Below are 24,587 nucleotides of genomic sequence, written 5' to 3' on the forward strand. Positions count from 1 at the left end.
TGTAAATCTGTTCAGTAGATTCTGAGAAAATAGCCTTTAAATCAATATATATATCTGAGCCAGCTTACGGTGCGCTTACGGTACGCTTACCGTACGCGTACGGTGGCGTGCGCGAGCGCGATTCTGATTGGCTCTTAGATCTTAGTAAACATTCGAATCGGCCGAAACCAGGAAGCGGCGGCCGCCATTTTCTCTCTCGCACTGAGAGTGTGGATTAAAAAACAAAGGACAAAAACATGTAAAGGGGCTGTTTGGACAGCTCCAAAGCACCTAGCCATGTTGAGGGAGTCCCCAAACATCCCCCAAGGCCAAAAACGGAATTTTTTTTTTTTCGCTAATTTCGCCGATTACGCTTACCATACGTGTACGGTAAAAAAATATTAAAAAAAAAAAAATTATCCACACTCTCCCCACCCCTTATAACAGGTGTGAAAAATTAAAATATTACCTTTCAAAACGAAGTGCATCATATGTCCTCCATGTGCGCACGGTGCGTGAAGCGCATCGTGCGTACATGGACCATCTAGCGTAACGTGGGCACGCGGTGCGCGTAGCGCACCGCGTGCCCACCGTGCATGCACGGCACTAACTGCGTAAAGTGGGCGCGCGGTGCGCGAAGCGCACCGTGCGCGCACGGAACGAACTGCGTTAAGTGGGCGCGCACGCCACGAATGGCGTAAAGTAACTTAGCATTTAAAAAACCGTACAAATTCACAGAAAAAACCATAGGTTTCACACACGTTATAGTTAGGAATTAGCATTTAAAAAACCTTGCAAATTCACTGCAAAAACCATAGGTTTCACACATGTTATAGTTAGCGGAAATTTTACTGATAAAAAACCAATGAAATTCCCCCGTTATAGTTAGTGCAGGCAACTATAACTCACGCGACCGCAATCTTCTGCTGATGACATATGTGTCTTTATGAAAAAAAAATATTTGTAATATATGTATAGCTAAAAATGTATGGAAGAAGACATGGGCAAATAAGTGTCTAAATACAGTATTAGCATCAGCAGAGGATTGCTGACAGTTCTACTTATGATAAACGTATGGCACACCTGAAGCCATCTTGCTTGGATTAAAGTGGTAAGTCTTAAAACATTTAATTTAAAAAGGAACAAAATGAGGGGGTTCATTTTCCCATAACAAGTATGATTAGTGCTGCAGAAAGAAAAACTAGGGCACATTTTGACTTCTGAAATCCTCTTTTATTTCATTAAAAAATTCTGACATGCAGACTGAAACATGCACTTTCAATACCAGCAGCAGTTTTCCCTGGTGAGCAGTAGCTTTACTACAGTGATCTAATGAGCAAAAAGAGTGCTAACATTCTGAATTTATGGCAAATGTGTGACACATCTGAATGCCTTCTTGATGGAATCAAAGTAAAAAACTGAAAGTATTTCCTACTGAGGAGACTGCAGTAAATGAAGAAATTAGGAAACTTCATAACAAATAAGTCTCCCAAGATGGCCACCAGAGACAAAAGAGCCCAAATGTAGCCCAAATATCACCCAGATGTAGCCCAAGTATAGCCCAATGACAGAATGTCCCAGAGTGTTCTTAAAAACAACTAGAGCGCTTACTGTCTTCATTATGACAAAAGTATGGTACACCTGAAGCCATCTTGATTGGAATAAACTGGTAACACTTAAAACATTTAATTTAAAAAGGAACACAATGAGGGGGTTCATTTTGCCATAGAAATTATGATTAATGCTGAAGAAAGAAAATGAGGGCACATTTTGAGTGACTTCTCAAATCCTCTTCTATTTCATTAAAAAACTTCTGACATGCAGACTGAAACATGCACTTTTAATACCAGGAGCAGACTTCCATGGTGAACAGTAGTTTTACTACAGTGATCTAATGAGCAACTAGAGTGCTAACTTTCAGAATTTATGGCAAATGTGTGACATATCTGAATACCTTCATGATGGAATCAAAGTAAAAAACTGAAAGCATTTCCTACTGAGGAGACTGCAGTACATGAGGAAATTAGGTAACTTCATAACAAATAAATCTCCCAAGATGGCCACCGGAGACAAAAGAGCCCAAATGTAGCCCAAAATCACCCAGATGTAGCCCAAATATAGCCCAATGACAGAATTGTGCAAAACACTTATTATTTTGTGTTTTTGCAGTGTTATATAGTGCAGACTTGTCAGGTATTGGAGTGCTTTACATGAGCATTGGTTACATCACACAAGAACAAATTCATTTTGGTTGTAGACATGGGGAGACTAAGTGATTTGACAAAAATCACAGAATGTCGAGCTGAAGCAGAAACTCCAACCTGGTTCCCCAGTTGCAAAGTCTACAGTTCTGGAAGTAACACCACATCCTCTCCCCTAAGTGCAACATTTAATCAAGTAAACATAAAGATAACAAATAATTTAAAAGTGCTTTGTCGCTATTTGAAAACTCAGAAAATATGTCCTTATTTTAGTCTTTTAGAGCACTAACCATAATTTTGATGCCAATAAGACCCTCTCATATATGTAATTTCTAAAGGAAATGCTCTAGGTATTACAGTTTTGATTACATCAAGATGACGTCAGGCGTTCCACACTTTTGTAATAAATATAGAATGTTAGCAATCTAGTTGTTCATTAGGATACTGTTGAGAGGCAGAGGCCAGGGGCACGGACTCTGAAAATTGAAGGCAGGTAGGAGGGTGCAAAGGCAACAATTTAACCACACTGAGCAGGCAGGAAGGGCCGTGGCAGCACAACAGACTATGGAGGGCAGTGGAAAGGGGGGCAGGGGCAACAAACCAACAATACAGGACTGGCAAGAGAGGCTGTGGCAATGTAATAGACCATTGTGGGCAGAAGGAAGAGGCAATGGTAGTACAACCATACATGCCAACAGACCCGATTCAGCCAGGAAACGTCCAATGTTTTAAAGCTCAAATGGGCTTTATTTGATCTGTCTCCTGTCTACAATCTCCTCTTTTTCAATGTAACTCAAAGGGGAAAATCAATACCCCAGTTTATTTTCAAAATCTCCCTCTTACCAAGTTCAAAATGTTCGCAAGTATGGTACATTGGATCATGGAAGGAAATAGGGTAGGGACATGGACTTGGATAACAGAGGACAGGAGGGACATGGAGAGGTGCACCAAACTGACCCTGCAGGGCAGGCATCAGGGTTTGCAGCAGCACAATACACTACACAGGGCATGCAGGACGGGAGTGCAGCACAACAATCCATAGAAAGCACGAGGGAGGGGACAGGACCATGCACATGGACAACAGAGGGGCAAGAGGCAATGGTAGCTAGCTGACCATAATGGACAGACAGGAGAGAAAGCTGCAGCATAACAGACCATAAAGGGCAGGAGGGACGGATCAGGGGCATTACAATGGAACAGACAAGCCAGGAGGGAGGGAGTAGGGGTCTGCACATGTAAACAGAGGGCTGGGGGCAATGGGGCAGGGCAGGAGCAGCAAGATAGCCATGGAGGTCAGGCAGGATGGGCACTAGAAGCAAGACACACCATGAAGAGCAACAGTGAGACTGTGATGGCATACACACAGACCATGGAGGGAAGGTGGGAGGGGGTCAGGGGCAGCTAACTGACCACACAGGGAAGGTGGGAGGGGCCTTGGCAGCACAGAAGACCATGCATGGCAAGTGGGAGGGTTAGTGGCAGCACAATGGCTATGATGGGCAAGAAGGAGGGTGCAGGGGCATGCACAAAGGACGATGGAGGATAGAAGGGAGGGTCAGGACCTGTGCACAGACAAGAAAGTTCAGGGGAAGGGGCCTCACAACAGACCGCACGGGGCAGGCAGGAGGAGCAGTTGCAGCACAACAGACCAGGGAGGGCAGAAGGGTGTGGCAGTAAAATGGACCATGTAGGACAGGAGGAAGAGGATAGGGGCATGGCATGTGGACAGGCAGGGTGGAGGTGGCAGGGACAGGTTACAGTCATCTGACAATGCTAGGCAGGTGGGAGGGGAGTGGCAGCTCAACAGAACACTCAGAGTAGATAGGAGTGGCAGGTCCATGGAACATGGTGGGCAAAAAGGATGGAGCAGGGGCATGCACAAAGACATCGGAGGGCAGGGGGAAGGAGAATAGGGGCAGCAAGCTAAGCACAGAGTTTAAGCAGGAGGTCAAAGATGGGGCATAGAATTGGGCAATGGAGGGCAGGAGGAGGGGACTGGTACATCATACTAAATTGAGGGCAGTGGCAGCACATCAGACCATGCATGGCAGGAGGGAGGAGGCTAGTCCATGGATTCACACAACAGAGGATAGGGAGGAGGGGGATGGGGCAGCAAGCTAACTGTTCAGAGAAGGCGGGTATTAGGAACTTTATTGTTTTTAAAACGTGTGTCTGTGCGAACTACTTAAAATATGAACAAGTATGCAGCATAATCTCACTTTTATTCAGGAAGAAGAGGACGTTTGTGACTGTGACTCCGGGCTCACTTGGCAGAAACACCCCCTGACCCTCCACCCCCTATCGCAAAATGTAATGCCCGCGAAAATGGTAGGTGGACGCAGTGTTATATAGAACATAGTCCTGAGAGCACGATTGAAAATGAAAACTAGATATAGTGTATGGTATAAACTATGCACCAAAATGTGTGATATAAGATGAACCGGGCGTGAAATATAATATGCAATACATTGTGCGCAATGACAGATTCATTGGAGAGCGCGAGATAGCACAGGCACTAGCGCGTGCTATGCGATATGCGCCTTGGAGTGTAATATGAACAGGGCAGTGTTGTGTAACCTAACTAGTATCTAAAGTTGTAATATAAAATATGTGCTGGGGAGTGTAACGTTGCATATGCACTGTGACAAAGATATGGATCCCAGATTGTAATATGTATGGCATAGCACTGTGCGTTATAACATAGGCATCGAGGAAGGCACGTTAGATGGGGCAATATAACCAGTGCAAAGACAAGTGTGGCATGACATATTCACGGGGTGGTGTTACAGTGCACATGGGCTAGAGAGTGTCATAGCATATGCACTAGCTGGTGGAATACAACACAGAGGTGTGTGGCACTCGGCAGGCAATGGTGGGTGTAACACAGCATTGGGTTCTGCCAGGAGTGCGCTGTGACTCTCAAGTGATGTTCGTCCCCTTTCCAGAGAGTAAAATAAAAAGTATTACACATCCGGCAGTGGATGTGTGTTTTATTAACCGTGAGGGGGGTTTCTTGCATAGTTTTGGTCGAATTTTTGTCGAATCCCCTTTGAATGGCTTGGTGTGCATGTGTATTAAATGTGCCCGTCAATAGCTACCCATGTTTGTATAAATAAACGACAAGGGTGTCTACCGGGATTAGGCACGGTAGGGCATCACACATGTCAGAGCTTCACTAGTGGTGTAAATACATTCCACGTGGATTCATTGTATGCATAGTCGCCTTTTAATGAATATCGCACAAATCGTCATGGTGCTAGGTACGTACGGTTTGTCCAGCATGTCCTAGGTGTGTCTATAAATATATATTTTTTTAAATAATAAAAAACAGTGGCCGGCCCTGGGGATTGGGGTCAAAAAAATATAATTAGGAGTCAGGCCCTGGGGGATGGGGTCATCAGGGCCAATAAATTAGAATAAGAAGGGGAACCACACAGCCCCCCTTCTTAAAAAATTAAAATAAATAAAAGACTGGCATCGTTCCTCTTCAATACTGAGGGTCCCTGAGGGCCAACTAGCCCAACAGGCATCTCCAGTATGCGCCAGGGAGCTGCGCTGCAGACAGGTGTTCTGAGGCCAAGCCCCTTTTTACACCTCTCTGCAACACAGCTCTGTGGTGCTTACTGGGGGTACCTAGTGGTCTAGTTTGACCCTAGGGACCCTTAGGATTCAAGGGGACTTAATCTCTCAACTTAGAACAGCCACAGGGCGCGTTTACACAGTGGTGAAGGGAGGGGACGGGGCCTGAGGTGACGTGTGCAAACACGCACTATGGCACGTTTTAAATTGGGGATATAATTTCCCTTCAATACTGAGGGCCCCTGGGGGCTAACTAGCCCACCAAGTGCTTCCAGTAAGCGCCAATGAGCTGCATTGCAGAGAGGTGGTCCAGGCTGTGCCACTTTTTACACCTCTCTGCAACGCAACTCTGTGGCACTTACTGGAGGTACCTAGTGGGCTAGTTGGACCCTAGGGACCCTCAGGATTCAAATGAACTTAATCTCCCAACTAAAAACGGACACAGGGCGTGTTTACACAGTGGTGAAGGGAGGGGACGGGGCCTGAGTTAACGTGTGCAAAAACGCCCTGTGGCCTGTTTTAAGAGGTAGTTTTAATCCCCCTGCCCTATTATATACTAGGGGCTTACAGAGGAGGTCATGCTAATCACAGGAGGACCCCAACGCATAATGTTCCCTAGTGTATGTAGGTGTTTTCACTGTATTCTGAGTGTCTTTTAACATAGCACTGGCTCTAGGACTGGTTAGTCAGACTCAGTTACCACCAGTATCCGTCTGAAAAAGTTGAGGGTACAGGATGATTTTGCAACAAGGCTTCTTTCTGCTCTTCTTTTTGTTCTTTCTGCACGTTATCCTTCTTCCTGCACTTTTCTTCGTCTTTGGGGACTTCTGTTGCTTCTTTCTGCACTTCTGTTTTTTCTTTCTGTGCATTTTTTCTTCTTTCTTCACATGTCCTATCTCTGTAGGCATAGTTAGAAATTAGCATTTAAAAAACCTTTGAAATTCACAGAAAAAAACATAGGTTTCAGGCACGTTATAGTTAGGAATTAGCATTTAAAAAACCTCAGAAATTCACTGAAAAAACCATAGGTTTCAGGGGTGTTATAGTTAGCTGGACTTTTCACTTGTACAAAACCATTGAAATTCCCCCGTTATAGTTAGTTCAGCTAACTATAACTCGCGCGCCCGCAATGCACTGCTGATGACGTCACATATTACATCACTCATGCATGGTCAGTGACATCACTCATGACATCACTCATGACATCTCAGGTGAGCTGACTTTGAATCAGGGCTTAATTTGAACCAGTGGTTTCCCCTGCTTGGCACCGGCACATAGGGCCCCATGCATCAATGAAAAAAATTGTCGCAAACGGGCAGATTCTCAGACTCTGCCCCTTTGCGACCGGTATTTTTGCATTTGGGATGCATCATCCCAAATGCAAAAATCGTAATTTAAATAATTGCAAAATTTGCGATTACTTAAATTACGATTGCACTTAAGGAATCGCAAATTGTGATTCCTTAAATGCAATGCATGATGTGAATTGAAATAGCGATTTTGCTATAAGAGGTCGCAAATTACCGTCAAATGAAACTGGACGGTAATTTGAGAAAACTTTGAAAAATGCACACACATGCATGTGGTCATATGGCAATTTCAGGGGTGCGTGATACACTAAGGTAACCATCGTTACCAAAAGGGACAAGAGGAACTCTCAAGAGGGTGTACACCCCCGTGTTAAAGCCCTAAACCACATCAAGTACTCCCCTGATACCTTACTCGTATTCCACTAGATGGATCGTGATCAAACAGAAATGCGAGATCCCTAGATGAATCTACAAACAGTACGCCACTGGGAAGTGGGAAAGGAAGTAAGTCCTTTTTGTTTTATATACCCTCACACACCCCAGTGGTGTCATGCTTCGTCATCGTTTCACACTAACGCCTAAAAGTCAGGGTGGGCTCGACCATATTTCAGGGAGCTCTTATGAGATGTTTGGCCAGGGGCAATAAAGATTTAAAAATCACAGACAGATCCCAGCTTCCCTTTATTCTTGGATCTGCCGGGGATATTAAAATTGAAAATAACAAATAGGGTCTCTTTGGGACATGGTCCTAAGACCGCAGTGCAAACATGTTTCAGTCCGGTGAAGCCCCTTCCGGGTGCTGGACTTTCTTCAGGGTGATGATGTAGAACTCGCTGGAAAAATAGTATTGGAGGGAATTTCCCTTCACTATTTACAATAAGGGCAGATCGCTGCTCCTTTTTCTATCGACAAAGCTTGTTTTCGTTTTTTGATCACTCCATCTGTGAAAAGATAAAAAACGGAAAAAGACATTGTGTATTATTCTCATAACACTTGCAGATTCTTGTTGTCGTACGTGCCAGTCACCCCATGTCGACTTGTCAGGAAGGTGAAAGACACGAAGTTCAACAACCCTATTGGTGTGTGTCAGGACATGTGTCTTTAATTTCAACGCACTCAATTTCGTGGTTAAAAATGTATGAAGTGGCGACCATTAGTCGCATGCTGTCAGTTTCCACATACTTGCGCGTTTGAATCACGCTGTGCCATCCGTGTCATCCACCCTAAGACAGCAGCTGCTCTTATCATTCGCCGTGTAATTCATACATACTCACCATTCACCCAACACTGCCTACCCCGATTAGAGAGAGGTTATATTCCACCTGGGACCTCACGTTTTGGTTGGGGTAGCCCTGTAGTCACACTCTAATGATTTGTCACATTGTTATAAGTGAGAGAGAAAAAAAGGAAAAACAATAAGTTGATGTTAGCGATATTTCTCCTCGCGTTTGAAGAGCCACATAATCGTACCTCTAATCAACCAACCCAATTTCTGTTACTCACACCTCCAAGGGTCCTGCCCTGTAGCAGACCTATTCGGTGTGGGTCCCACCGGCTCTGTGGATAGAAGGACCGGAGTGCGCTGTTTAAGACGGGCTATGTTCGCGCCGGACTCGCGTAGTGAGGCATGCCCCTTTACGGGGTCGGTCAAGATGACGTATGGTGGCCTGGAACGGATGGGAAATGTAATTACTGGCTGTAAAGTGTACTACTCACCTGAACAGGTTATGCTATGTCTAAGGCAGACTAGGACCAGTTATGGAGGCGTCTACACTTAGTGGGTAGTTGGGCTGCAAAAATATGCTCAATCACGATGATATTGTGAATTAGACCGGGGATGCGTCCTAATGACGTATGGCGGTCCTGGGATAGATGGGAAATGTAGTTACTGGTTGTAATGTGTACCACTCGCCCTTACAAGTCACATTATGTCTAAGGCAAAAAAGCACCCGTTAAGGAGAAACACACACTTAGTTGGTAGTTGTTCTTTTAATATATGCTTCATCATGATGGTTTAATGAATTAGATCCCTGGTTATGCCCCGCAGTTCCGTACATTAATTTGTACGGAACTGCAGACAGAACTAATGGCATCCATACCTCACAGACCATCTCTCGCTTGCTTTCCAACATAAAACACTAAGGGACTCACCTAAAACTAGCTTACATCCATCCACCTATTGGCCATGGAACCAACTCAATTTGGAACACAACTAGCATCAAGTACAAATCTGGAAACAATAACTTCGGTTCAAAATCTATGAGTGGCTACAGGAAGCTTTTGACATCCTGATACCACTCAAAACCACACAACAGCACAAAAGAAAAAAGCGCCTTGGAGAAACTTAGAAATAAAAGACATAAAACAACAAATTAGAAAGCTGCAACGTACCTGGCTCAAAACAAACACCAAACAAGACAAACTTCACCTACAAACAATTAACAGATTATACAAGTCGGCTATGATAAAAGCTAAGAAAAGGTACTATTCAGACAGAATTCAAAATGCTAAATGTGCAAAGAAAGAATTCTATAAAATACTTTTGCAAACCAAATTGCCGAGAAGGAACTCATCCTGTTACTCAAGATTTCACAGACAAACTGGCAAATCATTACACGGACAAAACAGACACGTTGGACTCATACTTAAAACAGAAACAAAGCACCAGCACTAACCCCTGTACAAAACAACAATCCAAGAAAACTCTAACCCAGCCTCTCCGTTCCTTCCGACACATCACACACGATTAATTTATGGACCTGGTCAAAGCAAGCAGGCCTGCCGGCTGCCCTTCTGACCCGTGTCCACCACAAACTTTCAAGACAACTCATTTAACAACCTCTGCTGCCACTCCAGTAAGAAGAATCATCAACGATTCCTTAACTACCGGAATATTTCCAGAAGAACTAAAAAAATCACACATCCGCCCTTTACTGAAGAAAACAAACTTGGACCCGCTGAACCCTGACATCTACAGACCCATTACAAATAGATCTTTCCTGGGCAAACTGATAGAAAGAGCAGCGTTCGCCCAGATGTCACAATTCATTGAAGAGAATGACATACTCTCAGACTTCCAAACAGGATTCCGTCCGGGAAGAGGCACTGAATCTGCCCTCCTTGCCATCTGGGATGACCTGAAGAATACAGTTGACCGCAGCGGGGTTGCTGCGCGACTCCTCTTGGACCTCTCGGCTGCCTTTGACACGGTTGACCATGACACTCTGAAACAAAGCCGGCATAGAGGGAACTGCTCTAGACTGGATCGCGTCCTACCTCCACAACAGAACAAATGTCATCCATACCCCACCTTTCTCATCCAAACCGTACTCCACAAAAGCAGGGCTCCCTCAAGGCTCTTATCATCTCGCCCATGCTTTCAAACATCTACATGGAGTCATTACCAGTAATGATCAATCAATTTCACCTCACATGCTATAACTATGCAGATGACACGAAAATACTCCTTCAACTGGAAAGCCCCAAAGACATTGAAAAATCCCCAATTTTCAGTTGTCTCAGAGCCGTGGATCAGTGGATGACTAGGAGCCACCTCAAATTGAATGCTTCAAAAATGGAAATACTCACGTGTGGCGATTGGAAACATTACGACCCGCTCGCCACCTGGCCTGATGATCTGGGATCACCACCTAAATTATCGAAGGAAGTAAGAAACCTTGGAATAATCATGGACTCCAAGCTGTCGATGAATTCCCAAGTGGACAAACTAGCAAAATCAAGCTTTGTCACTATAAAAACGCTGCAACGAATTTTCCCTCATTTGGGATTTGCACACAAGTTCCAAGCTACCGTCTCTCTTGTTCTGTCCAAACTCGATTACACCAATAGCCTCTACCACTTATTACCTTTAACGAGCATGAAAAGACTACAACAGATTCAGAACTTGGCTGCCAGACTACTCTTGTATATCAAACCGTGAGACCACATCTCACCTGCCTTGAAAGCCCTGCATTGGTTACCGGTTGCCAGAAGATCCACGTTCAAGTTGCTGTGTATCACCCACAAAGCAATACATGGAATGGGACCGCTCTTCATCAGGAATTAAATCACCAAACACGTTCAACAAAGGAGTGGCACCTCGCCTCAAAATACCAAGATACAAGTAAAAAAAACACGGGTGGCACATCCTTCTCTGTTCAAGCAGCCAAACTATGGAACTCTTTACCCCCCAACATAAGGTCCACCGACAACCACCTTATCTTCAGAAAGCTACTCAGGAATTGGCTCTTCCCTAAATAAGCACCATACGCATACAGAAATGTACAGCATATCCCTCTGTATATAAGCATTTATTTTCACTATATATATGGACCCATCTTTGTGTATTGCTTTTTATAAACATGTGGAATAATTATGTTTTTGTAAATAAATAAATAAAAATCATCTTTGGTCTACATGTACTTACTTCCATTGTGCATCTATGTACCTTCCATGTACTTGGATCTGTGTGTTTGTTACCTTTCTCCTAAAAAAGCATATCCTATGCACTCCCCTATTTCTCATCCTGTACCTCTATCAATATCTTTAATCTACATATACGTACCTCCTTTATGTATCTATATACTTTCAATGTACTTATGGATCTATATATTTATCACTTTCTTCTAATTTGGCATTTCCAATGCACTACCCTATCTCTCACCCCATACTTCTCTCAATATATCTTCTGGCCCAACTCTCTGACTCATCTCAAACCTCTTTCCACTACTCTTTCCAATGCACTACCCTATCTCTCACCCTATACATCTATCAATATATCCTCTACATCCACGCTCTGATTTATCCCAAACCCCATACCACTGCTATGATCCCCAAAATAACCCTTTCTAGACTCTCTCCCACTCTTCCCCTCCTTGCATCATCTGACACCTCTTTTACTATACCGATCTGACAAAACAAACCTATATAAACTCTCCTCTCTGACTCTTCCTCTCAAAAACCCTTTTTACTCACCCAAAAGCCTCCTCCTACTGCAATGACCTAAAAAAAAGAATCTCCCTCTTCTGTCCCTCCACGATCCCTTTCAATCAAAACAACAGACTAACGTGTTCACTTGTCAATTTCCACATTCCACTATATTAATTCACCACTAATCTTTTATGGGTTCCAGAGTAGCGTGCTACTCGCCAATGAAGCGTTTCAACACTCCATCAGGGTTACCAGCGCTATATAAATGCAAACCTTTTCCCTTTTCTACCCCTCCCCGACCCTTCTCAATCCAAATAACTGACTAACATATCCACCACTAAAATTACTTTCATGTTTCATCATACTAATTCAACAGTAATCCTTATGGGTTCCAGAGTAGCGTGCTACTCGCCAATAAAGCGCTTCAAAACCCCATCAAGGGGTAGCAAGCGCTATATAAATACAAACCTCTTTCCCTCTTCTATCCCGCAACCTACCCTTCTCTATCCAAATAACTGACTAACCTATCCACCACTCAAATTACTTCATACTTCACTATACTAATTTTTAACACTAATCCTTTATGGGTACCGGAGTAGCGTCCTACTGTCCAGAAAAGCGCTTCAACACCCATCGGGGGTAACAGGTGCTACATGAATGCAAACCTTTATTCCCCGTCTATCCCTCTGCTATCCTTCTCACTCCAAATAACTGACTAATATCCACCACTCAAATTACTTTCACATTTCACCAAACTAATTCAGCACTAATCCTTTATGGGTTTCCGGAGTAGCGTGCTTCAACACCCCATCAGGGGTAACAAGCGCTATATACATACAAACCATTTTTATTTTCACTCTTCTATCCTTCTGCTATCCTTCCGAATCCAAATAACTGACTAACCTATCCACCACTTACAATGTACTTGCATGTTTCACTATACTAATTCAACACTACTCACCAAAAAAAACGATTCGACGCCTCGTCAGGGGTAGTAAGCGCTATATAAATGCAATTACAATACAATACATCATCCCAGTGGCGTACTGTTTGTAGATTCATCTAGGGATCTCGCATTTCTGTTTGATCAGGATCCATCTAGTGGAATACGAGTAAGGTATCAGGGGAGTACTTGATGTGATTTAGTAATTTCAGGGGTGCAACAGGGTGTCCTTTTGACCTATTTGGTACTCACAAATTGCGCATGCAATTTCCATTGATTCCTATAGGCCCATAGAAATGAATGGGTAGCATTCCTTCATTGCGACTCGCAATTTGCGAGTCTCAATTAAGGAATGTTTAGGCATCGCAATTTTTTTTTGCGATTCCTACATGCATAAACTTTACGATTCTTTCAAAATCGCAATTAAGGAATCGCAAGTGCCTATTTTGATGCATGTGCACCTTAATTGTCATGACAGGTCCTTAAAAAAAATCTGCCACATGGTGGCGCTGTCTAACTAATTTAGATATGACCTCAACAACAGGTAACTATTAATTTCATATACATTGAAAATGACTATCAGTTGCCGCCTAAGCCATTCTTAAAGCTTTGGGGGCCTGGAACAATCCGACTTGTCACACTCATGGAGTGTGATTGTTAGTCGTTGTGTTGTCAGTATCATTGGCAGCACTGGCAGGGGCCATGGGTGGAGCAGGCTGCAGTGCCCTCCTACCTCGAGCCCTGGCAGGGGCCATGGGTGGTGCAAGCTGCAGTGGGCTCCTACCTCGGGCCCTGGCAGGGGCCATGGGTGGAGCAGGCTTCAGTGCTCTCCTACCTCGGGCCCTGGCAGGGGCCATGGGTGGAGCAGGCTGCAGTGGGCTCCTACCTCGGGCCCTGGCAGGGGCCATGGGTGGAGCAGGCTGCAGTGGCCTCCTACCTCGGGCCCTGGCAGGGGCCAAGGGTGGAGCAGGCTGCACTGGCCTCCTACCTCGGGCCCTGGCTGGGGCCACGGGTGGTGCAAGCAGCACTGCCCTCCTACCTCGGGCCTTGGCAGGGGCAGTGTGTGGAGCAGGCTGCAGTGGCCTCCTACCTCGGGCCCTGGCAGGGGCCATGGGTGGAGCAGGCTGCAGTGGCCTCCTACCTCGGGCCCTGGCAGGGGCCATGGGTGGAGCAGGCTGCAGTGCTCTCCTACCTCGGGCCCTGGCAGGGGCCATGGGTGGGGCATGCTTCAGTGCTCTCGTACCTCGGGCCCTGGCAGGGGCCATGGGTGGTGCAAGCTCCACTGCCCTCCTACCTCGAGCCCTGGCAGGGGCCATGGGTGGAGCAGGCTTCAGTGCTCTCCTACCTCGGGCCCTGGCAGGGGCCATGGGTGGAGCAGGCTTCAGTGCTCTCCTACCTCGGGCCCTGGCAGGGGCCATGGGTGGAGCAGGCTGCAGTGGCCTCCTACCTCGGGCCCTGGCAGGGGCCATGGGTGGAGCAGGCTTCAGTGCTCTCCTACCTCGGGCCTTGGCAGGGGCAGTGTGTGGAGCAGGCTGCAGTGGCCTCCTACCTCGGGCCCTGGCAGGGGCCATGGGTGGAGCAGGCTGCAGTGGCCTCCTACCTCGGGCCCTGGCAGGGGCCATGGGTGGAGCAGGCTGCAGTGCTCTCCTACCTCGGGCCCTGGCAGGGGCCATGGGTGGAGCAGGCTTCAGTGCTCTCGTACCTCGGGCCCTGGCAGGGGCCATGGGTGGTGCAAGCTCCACTGCCCTCCTACCTCGAGCCCTGGCAGGGGCCATGGGTGGAGCAGGCTTCAGTGCTCTCCTACCTCGGGCCCTGGCAGGGGCCATGGGTGGAGCAGGCTTCAGTGCTCTCCTACCTCGGGCCCTGGCAGGGGCCATGGGTGGAGCAGGCTGCAGTGGCCTCCTACCTCGGGCCCTGGCAGGGGCCATGGGTGGAGCAGGCTTCAGTGCTCTCCTACCTCGGGCCCTGGCAGGGGCCATGGGTGGAGCAGGCTGCAGTGGCCTCCTACCTCGAGCCCTGGCAGGGGCCATGGGTGGTGCAAGCTCCACTGCCCTCCTACCTCGAGCCCTGGCAGGGGCCATGGGTGGTGCAAGCTCCACTGCCCTCCTACCTCGAGCCCTGGCAGGGACCATGGGTGGTGCAAGCTCCACTGCCCTCCTACCTCGAGCCCTGGCAGGGGCCATGGGTGGTGCAAGCTGCACTGCCCTCCTACCTCGAGTCCTGGCAGGGGCCATGGGTGGAGCAGGCTGCACTGCCCTCCTACTTCGGGCCCTGGCAGGGGCCATAGGTGGAGCAGGGTGCACTGACCTCCTACCTCGAGCCCTGGCAGGGGCCCTGGGTGGAGCAGGCTGCAGTGCTCTCCTACCTCAGGCCCTGGCAGGGGCCATGGGTGGAGCAGGCTGCAGTAGGCTCCTACCTCGGGCCCTGGCAGGGGCCATGGGTGGAGCAAGCTGCAGTGGGCTCCTACCTCGGGCCCTGGCAGGGGCCATGGGTGGAGCAAGCTGCACTGCCCTCCTACCTCGGGCCCTGGCAGGGGCCATGGGTGGAGCAGGCTGCACTGGCCTCCTACCTCGGGCCCTGGCAGGGGTCATGGGTGGAGCAGGCTGCAGTGGGCTCCTACCTCGGGCCCTGGCAGGGGCCATGGGTTGCGCAGGCTGCAGTGCTCTCATACCTCGGGCCCTGGCAGGGGCCATGGGTGGAGCAAGCTGCACTGCCCTCCTACCTCGGGCCCTGGCAGGGGCCATGGGTGGAGCAGGCTGCACTGGCCTCCTACCTCGGGCCCTGGCAGGGGTCATGGGTGGAGCAGGCTGCAGTGGGCTCCTACCTCGGGCCCTGGCAGGGGCCATGGGTTGCGCAGGCTGCAGTGCTCTCATACCTCGGGCCCTGGCAGGGGCCATGGGTTGCGCAGGCTGCAGTGCTCTCATACCTCGGGCCCTGGCAGGGGCAGTGTGTGGTGGAAGCTGCAGTGGGCTCCTGACGAGTGCCCTTGCACGTATTTTTTACAAATTAATCTCTGGGTGCAACAGGCACCTGAAATTCTGCCCACCTTTGCTTTCAGACCGTATCCATCGATACATCGACAACCCTCTGGGTCGTCGTAACATGTGTGCGTCATCTGTTTGCTCTGTTTGTCCCAGTCCCATCACCCATTCGGCCACAACAAAGGCACACGTGTAGCCCAAAGTCCTTTTGTACCTTAATATTTGTATTGAAATGACAAGTTTGAGCAGCCCACAGCCTTCCTAGGTGGAGTTTACAACTCTAAAGCACCCTGAGATGCCTGTGCCTTTCTCGGATCTGACACAGGTGCTCTTGCAGGTGACAACCTGTGTTGCAAAGTCATCCTTGTACCCTGGACACCCCCATCTGGTCCCCCCCATGGTTTGCCGACTGGTGGTAACCGACTCTGACTTTCCCAGGGCTCTGCCTAAGCAGGGCGAGTGCGATTCTGAAAACACACTTAGAATACAGTGAAAACACGTGCATACACTAGGGTACACTACGGGTTAGGGTACCCCTTTGATTGCGATGACCTGCCCTAAAAGGCCCTAGTGTATACTAGGGCAGGGCAGTTTAGAGGCCAGAAGCCCTTTCTGCACTGCTGAGGCCTGGGGTCAGTTTAAAAGCAGCCCTGGGTTGCAGGACTGCTGCAAAACAGGGTCTCCCCTAGGTGTCCCAAGGGTAGGGGGGGGGTCAGGTAATTATTAGGAAGACCCTTATAAAATAGGTTTTACATTCCCTAGGGATAGTGAAATTGCACATTTTACTCCCCCCATTGTTGTAAGGTCCTTCCCAAAACTGACTTTTGTGCTAGGGGGACTGTGGAGTGAGGAACTGCACTTTATTGACATGTTCAGAACCCCTAAAGCTTCCCCTAGATGTCCCAGGGGCGGGGGTCCTATAGATATAGGCAGGGTACCTACAAAATATTTTTTATAAGCCATGGTGTTGGAGAAATTGTCCAGTTCTTTTTCCCTATTTTAGATCCCCAGCCCCGTAGGTTAACATGGCAAAAAGTTAAGAGTTGATAACTACCGCCAGGAGGAACCGAAAATATCATTCAAGGACCTGGGAGAAAAGGAATGATGAATCAAACAATATTCTGTGGTTGAATTTATCCTGAAATGTACAGAAAAGAAGCCATAAGACTGTCTTGTCTTTAAGCCAAAATTCAGCCTTCCAGTGATCTGTCCTGATTGGTCGGAGTTAAGTGGATTAGCCAGTCTGCTTTGATGAAGTGATAAGTGGCCCCTGGTATGAAGAGCCGTTCTCGGAGTAGAGAGTTCTGCTGCATAGGAAAGCCAGAGCTAGGGGGAGGGGTTGTAAACCATAAGCTTCAAAGGGCTACGGCGGCAGGCAAAGAAAGCCGGGTCCAACGTTGCCCACTGTCTCTGAGCCCAGCCAGGTGACCAGCTTAAGGAAGGAATGTGCAGATGCCACGGGAGGCAGAATATGGATATGACCCATCCTGGAGTTTGGTTTAGACAGCTCTTGCCTCTCTGCTGAGACTTCAGCCATATTGAATTTTGGAGAAATAGTTCTTCTGGGAGCCCATTGTGCCACACACTGGAGGAAGTGGTCATGCTCTGGCGTGTTGTCCTGCACCACATTGGACAGGAGTGCCCTCCTGCGTGACCCCAGAGGACGCTGAATAAGTATCTTAGAGAGGCAGTGCCTCTCAGCTTTGATGCCTGAAACTGAGAGAAGAAGGATTGCCAAGCTGGAAACTTGATTTGCACCATCAGGCCCTGAATTCTGACTGACTGCACCTGCTGCACTATCTGGAACTACAGAGCAGTGGAGGTGACTTGCTTCAAGAGGAATAAAGAGTGGTCTCCCTGCAAGCTGTGGGTTAACAGAGCTCACTTGCATGAACTACACTGACATCCTGCCTGGAGTGCATCCAGTGGACCTTTAAGTGTTTTGGCCAGATGCACCGTGGGAATTGTGGTCCTAAACTTTCTAGGACCATCTTGGAGCTTCTAGACCCTTTGATTGTGTTTTGGACCCTTTGGACCCTCAAGAGAAACTTCAGGAAGAAGTTCCAGAGGTTCAAAAAGTTTGGAGCAACTTTGGGGGGAAAAAACTTAGTGTTTATTCTTTAAACATTCATATCTCAGGTTCCCTATATTGGATTTTTTTTGTTTTTGTGTCAGTTGAAAGATAAAACTATTTCCTATTTTTATAAATTGGTGTTGGATTTTTATTGTGTGTTGTGTCTTAATTCGTCACTGAATTTGTGTTTTAAATGCTTTACATATCTGTCTCTGAATTTACGCCTCCCTGCTCACAGCCAAGCTACCCAGGGCTGAGCGTGGGAATAATTTATTGAGACGTGTTCTGAGCCGTAGACTGGGTCCGTGGCCTTATTGCCAGGGGTAGATGCATATTTACCACTACCAATAACCCACTTTCCAACAACCCGGAAGCACCCTGCGATGCCTGTACCTTTCTTGGAGCTCACACACGTGCTCGTGCAGTTCTTCTTACTGCTGAAACGGTTTCCGTTGCCCTGACAGCCACCGTAGAAGAAGCTGTCACACTCCTTCTTCTCGCTGTTGTAGTACCACATCACCAAGAGGGCCATGCAGGGCCCGTTATCCAGCGGCAAACTGCACACCTCAGCTGCATGGGGGGAAAGAAAAACATGTCACTCCACATTTGCGGAAATCTTTGTAGTTTCTATAGCAGTTTCCTGTAAGGAAAAAAATTCACATTGTTAACTTTTGGGGTCCATGCGATACATTAACTCTTGGCCCACCTGTGGAGAGTGCTATGGTGACCTGCAGCGTCCTATAGACAAATAAGGAAAAACTGGTATACTCTTTACAGTCATAAAGAATCATATCTTGCTTCTGACGTGTGTTTCTTACTCTTGGATTTCCAAGAGTTAGAGGAGTTTCTTCGAGGAAATACTGCTTTGTGGATCTGGCCCCGTGGGAGTGTGCGAGAATCTGAGGCGTCTTGTCTTGGATGGAGTCCTGGTTTGGGCTCTAGTTCGGGTCCGGTGATCCCAACAGGCCTTGTGGACTCCCCCATCTCTGCATTTCCTTTATTAAACCAGCATGAATATTAACATGCACCACTATTGTTTATGAGAGCTGAAGACTACACGAGTAACTCCTTTCGGAATGCGATTGAAAGACTCCCCTGATGAAGGGCTCAGTCCCGAAATGCATAGAGAATTGCCATTCACAAGTCGTACATGAATTTCAGACGTACGAATGTGATTGAACTTTAAACAATAAGGAACATTGATGAAATACTACATTTGATGAAAACATTGCGATGCAACAATGAAGATGAATTAAAATACAAGAGAAAAGTGTTTACAGTTTATTGAACATATTAATGAAAGGGACATCGTCCCACAGGAGTGCCGGTAGGGGACACTGTTATTATAATTTAGGGGCATTACATGCACTGGCAGATGGTAGCTAATGAGCTCCTTGCCTTTAGGGTGACTACACCCTTAGAATGTCCCCTCCCTTTGGGGAGGGGGCATTCCCCTAACCTGATTGGGTAGAATCCTTCCATTCAAGATGAAGGATTTTCTAAGGAAAGGGGTCACATCGGTCAAAGGGCACCTTAGGGGGGGTCCTGGCTGAGAGGAGGTTCACCTTTACTGACTACTAATTTTACAGCCAACTTGCCACCAAAAGTAGGGCATGGGCCAGCGGGCAGGTGTCTTCACTGGCTCGAGGCCCTGGCTAGCAGATCTTAGGGCAGGAAGCCTTTGAGGCTCACTGCCCTCAATGCTGTTCCTGTATGGGGGTAGGTGAGAAGCACCTCCACCCCAAGCAGCCTTTGAGGCTCACTGCCCTCAATGCCGTTCCTGTATGGGGGTAGGTCTGCAGCACCTCCACCCCAAGCAGCCTTTGAGGCTCACTGCCCTCAATGCTGTTCCTGTATGGGGGTAGGTGAGAAGCACCTCCACCCCAAGCAGCCTTTGAGGCTCACTGCCCTCAATGCCGTTCCTGTATGGGGGTAGGTCTGCAGCACCTCCACCCCAAGCAGCCTTTGAGGCTCACTGCCCTCAATGCCGTTCCTGTATGGGGGTAGGTCTGCAGCACCTCCACCCCAAGCAGCCTTTGAGGCTCACTGCCCTCAATGCCGTTCCTGTATGGGGGTAGGTCTGCAGCATCTCCACCCCAAGCAGCCTTTGAGGCTCACTGCCCTCAATGCCGTTCCTGTATGGGGGTAGGTCTGCAGCACCTCCACCCCAAGCAGCCTTTGAGGCTCACTGCCCTCAATGCCGTTCCTGTATGGGGGTAGGTGAGAAGCATCTCCACCCCAAGCAGCCTTTGAGGCTCACTGCCCTCAATGCCGTTCCTGTATGGGGGTAGGTGAGAAGCACCTCCACCCCAAGCAGCCTTTGAGGCTCACTGCCCTCAATGCCGTTCCTGTATGGGGGTAGGTCTGCAGCATCTCCACCCCAAGCAGCCTTTGAGGCTCACTGCCCTCAATGCTGTTCCTGTATGGGGGTAGGTGAGAAGCATCTCCACCCCAAGCAGCCTTTGAGGCTCACTGCCCTCAATGCCGTTCCTGTATGGGGGTAGGTCTGCAGCATCTCCACCCCAAGCAGCCTTTGAGGCTCACTGCCCTCAATGCTGTTCCTGTATGGGGGTAGGTCTGCAGCACCTCCACCCCAAGCAGCCTTTGAGGCTCACTGCCCTCAATGCCGTTCCTGTATGGGGGTAGGTGAGAAGCACCTCCACCCCAAGCAGCCTTTGAGGCTCACTGCCCTCAATGCTGTTCCTGTATGGGGGTAGGTGAGAAGCACCTCCACCCCAAGCAGCCTTTGAGGCTCACTGCCCTCAATGCTGTTCCTGTATGGGGGTAGGTCTGCAGCACCTCCACCCCAAGCAGCCTTTGAGGCTCACTGCCCTCAATGCCGTTCCTGTATGGGGGTAGGTCTGCAGCATCTCCACCCCAAGCAGCCTTTGAGGCTCACTGCCCTCAATGCCGTTCCTGTATGGGGGTAGGTCTGCAGCATCTCCACCCCAAGCAGCCTTTGTCCCTGACCCACAAGAGCACAAGGGCTCCCACCTCAGGGGGTCAGAAACATGTCTGTGTGGCAGGCTGGTGCAGACCAGTCGGCTGAACACAAGGGTGTGGTCATTTTTCAAGGTCATCTCTAAGATGCCCTCTGAGTGTATGTTACTATAAATCCCACACTGGCATCAGTGTGGGTTTATTGTGCTGAGAAGTTTGGTATCAAACTTCCCAGTATTCAGTAAAGCCATCAAGGAGCTGGGGAGTTCGTCATGACAACCTCCCAGCCCATGTACTCAATATGGCTTCACTGCACTTACAATGTCTAAGAATGGACTTAGATGCAGTAGGGAAAGATTGCTCATGCAGCTATGCCCTCACCTGTAGAATAGTGCACCCTGCCTTAGGGCTGTGAGGTCTGCTAGAGGGGTAACATACCTATGCCTCAGGCAGGGCTGGTGGACATGGCACACAGGGATGTGAGCCACGTCAACTCTTAGGTTTTATCTGCATCAAAACACACCGTCTGCAATGGCACTGTGTATGTGTTTGGTGAGGGGTGTCTCAGGGAGGCACAATACATGCTGCAGCCCTTAAATGCCCTCTCTGGTCACAAGACCCTTGGCACCAGTGGTACCTTTTACAAGGGACTTGCAGGTGAGCCAGAGGTATGCCAATTATGGAAACAAAGGTGTAGTTTTGGGAAAGAACACAGGCCCTTGGAACCCGGTTGTCAGGGTCCCAGGGCACACTCGGTCAAAGTGCATCGGATATCAGGCAAAATATGGGGGGTACCATGAAAAAAGGGGCCCTTTCCTACAGCACGGAGCTGCACACTGAGCTCATTGAGTGTTTCCGAGTTATGCACACCACGAAACAGGCTTGCCACCCACATAGAAGTAACACGACACATGAAACCTTCCTTGGAAATACTCAAATAAACCCCATTGCAAACATAAACTAGGATCTAACTTTGACTTTATTTCTCAAGGGCGTCCTCCCCTTTCTGAGTGAGCTGCAAAATGTACACTTAGAAAGAGGAAAGACAAAATAAAGACACTTCTCCTCATTGCACCTCCCATGGGGAGGTGTAGGATTGTGACACATTACCAGGTTTACCAGTCCTGATTAATCTAGGAATGCGTTACAATCCATGGGTGGATGCGCGGGAAGACCCACGGAGCACCCATGGGATGCCTTCCTCGCGCTACCGCATGTGACTCCAGATCTACCAAGCCATGCAGGGCCAGGCGGGCTTGCGTGACTTGGTAAATCTCATTCTAGGTTTTGCGTTGCCCTGTGTCCCCTTGCATGGCACAAGGGAGATGCAAAGCCTTGATAAATCTGGGCCTAGTTCTTTGATCTAGTCAAGGTGGAAGTGTCTCAGGTTAACACCATTGGCCTTGTATCCTCCTTGACTGTTGAGTTTCTCTAACATGCTCGGCAGTGGTTGACTCTCATTTTTTAGGGGTGGGCGAAACTGGAGGAGTTTCATTCAGCAGAATTCCTCAGAATTACATTGAAATTCCATGTGATTCAATGAGTCCGCAAGGGGCAGAGTGGGCACCTCAATGTGCAGTGCACACCCCTTGGTGCCCTTTAATGCATATGTGAGGGCACCGGGGGTATCCACTCCACTGCAGTGCATACGCTTGGTGCCCTTACATACTTATGTAAGGTCAAAAAGGGCTACGTGCTCCACTCCAGTCACATAAGTATGCAAGGGCATTGAGGGGTATGCACTGCCATGGAGTGGATACCCCTCAGTGGCCGTACATACTTGTGTAGTTCAGTGCAGTGCACACTCCTCGGTGGCTGTACATACTTGTGTAGTTCAGTGCAGTGCACACCCCTTGGTGCCCTTTAATGTGTATGTTAGGGAACGAGGGGTATCCACTCCACTGCAGTGCCTACCCCTCTGTGCCCTTACATACTTGTGTAGTGCGGTGTAGTGCATACCCCTCTGTGCCCTAACATACTTATGTAAGATCAACGAGGGGGTGCACTCCAGTTACATGAGAATGTAAGTACGCCTGAGGTATCCACTCCAGCGCAGTGCAGCACATACCCCTCGGTGCCCTTACATATGTATGTAAGGGCACCGAGAGGTATCCACTCCAATGCCGTGCCTACCCCTCAGTGCCCTTACATAATGTGTAGTGCGGTGCAGTGCATACTCCTCATGGTCGTACATACTTATGTGAGGTCAACGAGGGGGAAAGCGCTGCACTACGGTTACATAAGTATGTAAGGGTGCCAGGGGTATGCACTCCAGTGAGGTGTAGCACATACCCCTTGGTGCCCTTATAGAAGTGTGTAAGGTCAACGAGGGATAAGTGCTGCACTCCAGTCACATAAGTGCGTAAGGGCGCTGAGGGGTGTCGACTCCACTGCAGTACATACCCCTAAGTGTCCTTGCATGCTTAAATATCGCAGTGCAGCGGATACTCCTCGGTGCCCTTACATAATTATGTAAGGTCAATGAGTGGTAAGCGCTGCACTGCAGTTACCTAAGTATGTATGGGGGCATAGGGGTATTAACTCCCCTGCAGTGCATACCCCTCAGTGCTCTCACATACTTGCATAGTGCGGTACAGTGCATACCCCTCGGTGGCCATACATAAGCATGTATGGGGACGCAGGTTTCCACGCCACTGCAGTGCATACCCTTGACGTCCTTACATACTTATGTAAGGTCAACGAGGGCTAAGTGCTGCACTTCAGTTACATAAGTATGTACGGGCACCGAGGGGTATGCATTTCCGTGGAGTGGATACCCCTCGGTGGCCGTACATACTTGTTTAGTGCAATGCAGTGCACGCCCCTGGGTGGCCGTACATACTTGTGTAGTGCAATGCAGTGCACACAGCTCGGTGGCTGTACATAAATATGCAATGGCGCCAAGGGGTATGCAACGCACTGGAGTGGATACCCCTCGGTAGCCGCACATACTTGTGTAGTGCAATGCAGTGCACACACCTCAGTGGCTGTACATACTTGCAGTGCAATGCAGTGCACACCCCTTGGTGGCTGTACATGCTTGTGTAGTGCAATGCAGTGCACACAGCTCGGTGGCTGTACATAAATATGCAATGGCGCCAAGGGGTATGCAAAGCACTGGAGTGGATACCCCTCGGTAGCCGCACATACTTGTGCAGTGCAGTGCACACCCCTCGGTGGCCGTACATAAGCATGTAAGGGCACCGAGGGGTGTGCACTTCACTGGAGTGGTTTAAACAGGGCTGGAAGAGAGAGCAGTCCCTCCACGTTTGCTTGTCATAGAAGTGGTTTTAACAATAGCAGCAAAATGTATTGTACTGTTTGAGTGAAAACCCTTCAAATACTGTCCTGCAATAATATATGAAATACAGAGGAAGAGAAAACGGACTATCAATTACGACGAAAATAATATTTACAAAAATATTAACAGTGGCTCCACAAGGAGATGACAGGCCATCCATGTGAGGGTGTGATGCTGAAATAAGCTCTTCAGCCTTTGCGGCGTTGTGCTAATGGATGGTGGAACAGAATACTGCACCGAGGTGCAAAGCAGGAGAAGGATTACTCATGGCTTGAGCCATCGTAAAGGATGGCATTTCAAGAAGCATTGTCTGGTGCAGCCTTGCGTCAAAGCGCGAGAAGGATTACTCG

At 48.3% G+C, this 24,587-nt stretch overlaps 1 protein-coding gene across 1 annotated transcript in view; it reads right to left on the reverse strand.

Annotated features, from left to right (window-relative positions):
- The window catches only part of LOC146863616 (papilin-like), a 97,080-nt gene that overhangs the window by 54,642 nt on the left and 17,851 nt on the right, over positions 1-24,587 (reverse strand). The window contains exon 3 of the mRNA XM_085627645.1: positions 18,390-18,566. Coding sequence (XP_085483771.1) covers positions 18,390-18,566 — 177 coding nt within the window. The remainder of the gene's footprint in view (positions 1-18,389; positions 18,567-24,587) is intronic.

The sequence above is a fragment of the Triturus cristatus genome, chromosome 2_1, assembly GCF_964204655.1.
Source record: "Triturus cristatus chromosome 2_1, aTriCri1.1, whole genome shotgun sequence".
NCBI classification, from domain to species: Eukaryota; Metazoa; Chordata; class Amphibia; order Caudata; family Salamandridae; genus Triturus; species Triturus cristatus.